Source organism: Chanos chanos, chromosome 2, assembly GCF_902362185.1.
Source record: "Chanos chanos chromosome 2, fChaCha1.1, whole genome shotgun sequence".
NCBI lineage: Eukaryota > Metazoa > Chordata > Actinopteri > Gonorynchiformes > Chanidae > Chanos > Chanos chanos.
In genome coordinates this window covers 2,253,769-2,260,808 of record NC_044496.1, presented here as the reverse complement: position 1 = coordinate 2,260,808, position 7,040 = coordinate 2,253,769, and the positions used below count along the sequence as shown (strand labels likewise).

The following is a 7,040-nucleotide window of genomic DNA, read 5'->3' as shown; positions in this document are numbered from 1 at the left end:
GTGTGTCCGTGCGTGTGCATGTGCAACTCAGTGTCTATGATCATGACTTGGGGGGTCTGAGACAGTGTTTCTCCGCATGTAACAACCGAAGGATGATCCTAAGCTCTGTCTTTTGAAGGTCTCCAGCTCGTTGGAGCTGACGTCTGTTTGAGAGCCTCCTCTGTGTGTGTGTGTGCGTGTGCGTGCGGCTCCTTGGACCTGCTGCTGTGTTTGACACCATGCTGGCGTCTACGGGAAACACAAGCGCTCTGATCCTGCTGGCATGCTACTGTCTCTCCTGCTCGTCCCTAAGTGAGTTTATCGAACTTCACGTACGCCATTCTTCTCTCTCTCTTTCTTCCCTTTCACATAGACTCACGCGTTCCTTCCTTTCTCCTGTTTTTCATCGTTTTCTATGCTCTCCCTCCATCTCTCCCTAGCAGGATGAGTGAGGCTCTCAGTGGTGGTAGCCCTGCCGCTCGTCTTTTCGGCTGTAGTAATGCATTCAGACACAGTGGCAGCTAGGGCAGCCAGTGAGCTTCAGAGACAGACACTGAGGACTAGTCATTATGATGTGTAATAGCCTCTTCTGTGTAATATTCTTATGATGTTTTATGATAAGACAGCAGGAAAAGAGATGTGTCTAATTGTCTCTCCCTATGCTACACACAGTGATTTTAAGCATTTTAAAGAAAATGAAAACTAAAGAAATGGCAAGAGGCCCGAATTTTTGTGCTCATCTCACGGAGATGATGTATGACATCCTGTAAAATGAAAATACTTTTTTTTTTCTACTGTGTGATTAGAGAAGGTCTAGGAAGAGCAGCAACAATGAATAATTTACGATTTACTGATTTATCACGTCGGTACTGATCGGACTAAAATAAAAATTTTATATAGTGACGGAGAACTGAATCAACATTAAATCTTTTCATTAGGGTATTAAAAGGACCTTCACTGCTTGCAGCATCAACAAAGACAGCACACGAGGTTGTGTCCGAGACGTCTGTGGGGTGATATAGTTTTTAATCAGTCTGATATTGATTGAGAGGGCCGAGAAATGTACTTATTGATTTGTGGTCTCATAAACTGGCTCTGGGGGAGCTAAATCCTGCCTGAGCACAACTAACCGAATAACTGATAGAGGAGATTTACAGCCGTGCTGTCAGCATACAGGCCTAAAGTTAACATGCGCATATACATATATATATATCACATCAAAAATCAAAGACGTACTGACTACAGGCGCAACGAGCAAAACGTAATCAGCATCTTCTTTAACCTACGATTCAGCTAAGAGAGATCGGACGACGCACAGCGCTTTTGTACACGTTGCTGTTTTTACTGCTCTCGGCCAAACTGCAGAGATGAGACTGTACATGTCCCTCAGGTTTTATGGCGTCCACATTCGCGGTGACTCCAAGTGTCCAAGTAACAATAACTTCTCATTTCTCAGAGAAAGGCCAATGATGTGGCTTGTTTTGTCTATCTGTTTGTTTGTTTGTTTGTTTGTTTGCTCATGGCATAAATTGTTCTGCACTGTAAACAATCTACACAGATAATCTGAATGTTTTTTTTGAATGATGAAAGATCTACTCAATGTTAAAGGAATGTCCATATGTAAATACATTAGCTATATAAACGACCATAGATCAGTAGCAGTGACTTATGATTGGCTGTTTATGGTCAAATCATGTTGTCTTATCAAATTTGGCATTTTCACTTGTCACCACAACATCACGAATCTTCAAAATCCCAAACGCAGATCTCTTTCTACCTACACAGTCAGACAATGGTTTGCATTTCAGGAAGATATTCATGATTCACGTCTGTGAACTGGATTGCCGATTTCAATCAATGCAATTTCTGAAACTCGACAAACTAAAACAATTTCTGTCCTTTAATTTGCATGCTGTATTTATCTGATGAAAGCAAGTGCTGACTGTCGTGTTTCAGATTAAATGTAAACAAAGAGGACAGCATTCTTAATGATGTTTACTTTAGCATAACCGATGTAAATGACGATCATTAAAATTGAGGAGCGAGAAAGGTTCTGCGTTTAAAAGAAACGCTGTAAACATTTAAAAAGATTAAACTCAGAGGTTGGAGGGTTCACATTCGGCCACAGAAATATTCCACTCTCTCAGAAAGCATGTGATCCAGTTCTGGTGATATAGCGTAAACCAATTTCATACAGACAGATGCATCAGTCAGCATCGCCGCGGAGTCTGCCTCGGTTCAAATGCACGTTATTGACTGAATCTCGTATGCCCTTCCTCTCTGTGCCAAATTAGATCAGGAGAGTCCACTGTGACCGCAGAGTGTTGTCTGAGCCAGGCAAAACCAGGCAGAACCAATTAAGCTTAATTAGTGCGCTAGGGGAGCCAGTCTGTCAATTAGACCTTATTTCCTGCAGAGAAGCTGTCTTCTGTCTCACCTCAGACACTCATCTCTATAATCAGTACACAACATGTTGTGAACCTGGATACTGTGAACTTCTGTTTATGTCACTGAACAGTTTGCAGTGGGAGCAGGCACAAAGCATCATACAAAGGTACTATGTAAAAAGGAGAAAGATGATTTTTATTTTTTGAAATATAAACATTTTTTTTTTCCTATTTTTTTTTTTTTATTTACATCTATACATTTCATAAACAAAGCATAAACAAAACAAGTGTACAGTGCCTCTGTATCAGCATCAGTGTAGCAGTATGAGCAGAAAGAGCATCACACTGATGTAAGATCAGCAAGGGCCCCTTATTGCCACTCACTGAAGTCCATAAGAACAAATACTATTACGGAACAATGTACATTAGCGGGGCTGTTTCCAGAGCAGCAGTTTCTGGAAGGGAGGAGATTTAAAGTAAGGGACCTGCTGAGTTACTGATTATTATTCTCTGACCATGAGGAGCAGGGTCAGTTTGTCCGGTTGGTTTTGTTCTTGGGCTGCCAGGCTAATTTGTTGTTTGTTTGTTTGTTTACTCTCATTTTTTCACATTTTTTCATACCTCCTGTAATGTAACATAGCGCAGTTTTTTTTGTTTTTTTTTTTTAAATAATAAATAAATAACAGAAATAAAAGTAAACTGTTCCTGTCGTCTTAGGAGCGCCCAAGTTGTCCTCCTATGCCAAAACAGAAGACAAACTGTTGAAACATCTTTTCAGTAACTATCAGAAATGGGTGAGGCCTGTGAAGGAGCTTAATGGCACAGTGCAAGTCAAATTTGGACTGGCTATTTCCCAGCTGGTGGATGTCGTGAGTGGAAATGATTTTCTTTTTCATTTGCTTTATGTCTGTTACTGTTCGTTTGTGAGGACATTTGGTTTCTTTTTTGGATGACTCTTTTAAATAACTCTTCTGTAATCGTCATGTTACAGGTTACAAATGAAAGCTATGACCGTATAACTCTGTCCATCATTCTGTTCCATTAGGATGAGAAGAATCAGCTGATGACCACCAATGTATGGATAAAACAGGTGTGTGCAATGTCCGGAAACACCATAAACAGAGGCTGAAACTGCTATACAGACATATGGACCAGGTGACATTTAGAAATATCAATCTTCTAGCATCCCTCCTTTTTGCTGGCTTTTGACGGAGCACTCATCCAAACCTGCCCCCTCCTGTGCCATTCTGGCCATCACCTATGCCCTGCTGTCCCCGCGGCTCACCGCCCAGTGACAGCTCAATTCATGATCATAGACCAGTGCAACTGGCCACAGCCAGGAGGCTATTAGCTTTCTGCAAGGTCGCTGGGTCACACAGTCGCCATGGAGATGAGTGACAGACCTTGTGGGGAACATCAGACAGATATGCAAGAGCAGCACAACAGTTCTGCAGATCCCTATCTAACACACCAACTCTAGTTAATCCAGGGCCTCCTAAGTCGCTGACTGATCAGTTGAATCAGTTATGGTAGAGCAGGGAAACATCTGGGGGTGGGGGTGAAATTCGTTGATGTAGAGTACCAGGAGGGAATTCACACAAAGAGAACCTCTGGTCTAATGATGGAAACACAGTGCTGAGGACATTCGTTTGTTTTTCCCTCACTGTCTGTCCTGTTCCTCCATCCGTAGCACCAGTGCACTGTGATTTCATTCACCATAACTCACGTTTTAACTTTTCGTTCCTTTTTTCATTTCGTTCAGGAATGGATTGACACAAAGCTACGATGGGACCCTGATAAATATCTGGGCATTACATCCATCAGAGTTCCCTCTGACTCCATCTGGATCCCAGATATTGTGCTCTATGACAAGTATGTACAAGTCTACTGAGCTTTGGATGAGCACGACTCCCTTATTCGTTACACATACAGTACAAATCTAGAGCTGTACATACACACTGTATGTATCACACTGTCCTATTATAGATGATAGGATTAACTGAGGTATATTAACTAAGTTATTTACATCTACATCTATTGCGTACCATCCTTCCCTGTATTCTCCCAGTGCTGATGGTCATTTCGAGGCAACGGTCACCAAAGCTGTGGTGAGGTACGATGGCGCCATCTCCTGGACACCACCCGCCAACTACAAGTCCACCTGCACCATAGACGTCACCTTCTTCCCCTTCGACCTGCAGAACTGCTCCATGAAGTTTGGATCCTGGACCTACGACGGCTCACAGGTTCAGCTTATGTGAATACGAGACGACATAGTGGTTTGTAGAGCAGAGGACAATGCTCTAGTTATTTTGAAAGTGTTTCTGTGCATCAGGCTCTGTGTGAGAAAACACCATATAAACCAAGAACATAATTTGGTTTCGATGAGAATTAGGTTCGGGTTTAGAAGTACATTGTCTTTTTTATTGCAGGATAAGTAACACCTTAAACAGACCTGAGCACATTTCATGCTGTTTATTCAGGTGGACATACTCCTTGAAGATGTGCATGTGGATAAGAGGGATTATTTTGACAACGGGGAATGGGAGATCGTGACAGCCACGGGAAGCCGAGGATTACGGACCGACGGCACCTTCACGTATCCCTTCATCACCTATTCCTTTATCATCCGCCGGCTGCCGCTCTTCTACACCCTCTTCCTCATCATCCCCTGCATCGGCCTGTCCTTCCTCACGGTGCTGGTCTTTTACTTGCCCTCTAACGGTGGAGAGAAAATCTCCCTTTGCACCTCAGTGCTGGTCTCCCTCACTGTTTTCCTGCTGGTGATTGAGGAGATCATACCGTCTTCCTCCAAGGTAGAGCTGGAGATTCAAATGATATATATACACACACGCACATATATTATAGATTATATTATATTATGTTATATTATATTATATTATATTATATTAAAGAATGAGTGCATTAAGCATTCAGTCGACATTAAAAATAGTCCAACATTTTTTTTTTTAATATGACATGACTGCACAGTGAGCTGTCAAAAACTGACACAGCAAATTAGCTAGTGTTTAAATGACCTCTATGGGTGTTTGTTTTTATCCTGCGCTGGTCTTGACTGAGATGGCGTAAACGCTGACGTTTACGCTATCTCAGTTACGTTAATTTAACACAGGTGTATGTGTTGCTTCCACTGAGATGGTCAGTATTACTATAGCAATCACTCTTTCCTGTTTATGCTATTTTCACGTTTGCCTGGTTGTTACAACTCTTCCCTCAGGTCATCCCGCTCATCGGCGAGTACCTGGTCTTCACCATGATCTTCGTCACGCTCTCCATCGTCATCACCGTCTTCGCCATCAATATCCACCACCGCTCTTCCGCCACTCACCACAGCATGGCGCCGTGGGTCCGTCGCATATTCCTACACCGTCTGCCCAAGCTGCTCTGTATGCGCAGCCACGTGGACCGATACGCGAGCACTGCAGCCGGACAGGGAGACAGAAGGTTCGGAAAAGGAGGTTCTGTGAAAAACTCTATGGAGGAGACCACCCCTCTGCTCTCCACCAAACAAAACCTGCAGGCAGCACTTGACTGCATCCGTTACATAACACTGCACGTGGTCAAAGAGAACGAAGTCAGAGAGGTAATCAAGGAGATGTAAGCAACTTGCTTCTGAAACAGCTAATACAAAATGCTTCTGAAACAACTAACTCAAAATGCTTATGAAACAGCTAACTCAAAATGCTTCTGAAACAGCTAACACAAAATGCTTATGAAACAGCTAACTCAAAATGCTTCTGAAACAACTAACTCAAAATGCTTCTGAAACAGCTAACACAAAATGCTTATGAAACAGCTAACTCAAAACGCTTCTGAAACAGCTAACTCAAAATGCTTCTGAAACAGCCATACCAGGTGCTTCACATTAATAGTATTTTCAGTATGAGAGATGAATATCACTTAAACAGCACTCAAATTATCATAATGTAACTAGCCTCTCACATATCCTCTCTGTTTTATAATACAAGATTATCTCCTTTTTAATCTAAAAAAAAGGCCCCTAAAAACATTAAAAACATTAACCTACTTCTGACTCAGATTTTCAAAGAAATGTAGGGGAATATTAACAGACAAAGATCAGTTGTGGACCAAGCCAGTAAAGTCAGTAAAAAGCTCTGTATATATATTGCTGAATGTGTTTTTCTCTGCAGGTTGTCCAGGACTGGAAGTTTGTGGCCCAGGTGCTGGACCGTGTGTTTCTGTGGGCCTTCCTCCTGGTGTCAATCCTGGGTTCGGTGTTGCTCTTCATTCCTGTCATCTACAAATGGGCCAACATCATCGTCCCAAGCCATGTCGGTAGCATCCCCCCAATGGACAGACAGTGAATCGCCGGCATTGACTCTGAACTGTGGTACACGTGGAACAATCAAGCATTGGTCTCTTGGTGCATTTTTACACTGTTTTTACCTCCAGAAAATGTCAAGATTTCCCCCATAAACTTGTTCAAAAAGCCAACAGGTCAGGGACAGGATTGAAGTTAAGCACACAATACACTTTTGTTTTTTCAAAGAAGAAAACAGGATACCTTTGGGTGATCTTTTTTTAAATTTAGGTAAACTTTTTCTTTTATATATATATATATATATATATATATATGTGTATACAAGCAAAGCTACAATTTAGAAGCACATATGGAATAGCAAACGGCGTTCA

General features: G+C 42.1%; 1 protein-coding gene across 1 annotated transcript; it reads left to right on the top strand.

Annotated features, from left to right (window-relative positions):
- Positions 1 to 3,414: 3,414 nt before the first annotated feature.
- On the top strand, positions 3,415 to 6,712 carry chrna5 (cholinergic receptor, nicotinic, alpha 5). The gene is made up of 6 exons (XM_030793599.1): positions 3,415 to 3,456; positions 4,129 to 4,238; positions 4,435 to 4,612; positions 4,850 to 5,182; positions 5,605 to 5,970; positions 6,539 to 6,712. Exons 1-6 carry the CDS (start codon positions 3,430 to 3,432, stop codon positions 6,710 to 6,712), a joined length of 1,188 nt encoding a protein of 395 aa, XP_030649459.1. The 5' UTR covers positions 3,415 to 3,429.
- Positions 6,713 to 7,040: the final 328 nt, after the last annotated feature.

What these genes read in the sequence shown, in the direction of transcription:
- chrna5 (XM_030793599.1), top strand. Translation starts at nt 3,430, where the DNA reads ATGACCACCAATGTATGGATAAAACAG. An exon ending in GATATTGTGCTCTATGACAA is followed by an intron (nt 4,239 to 4,434) that starts GTATGTACAAGT and finishes GTATTCTCCCAG; the next exon opens with TGCTGATGGTCATTTCGAGG. An exon ending in GGACCTACGACGGCTCACAG is followed by an intron (nt 4,613 to 4,849) that starts GTTCAGCTTATG and finishes CTGTTTATTCAG; the next exon opens with GTGGACATACTCCTTGAAGA.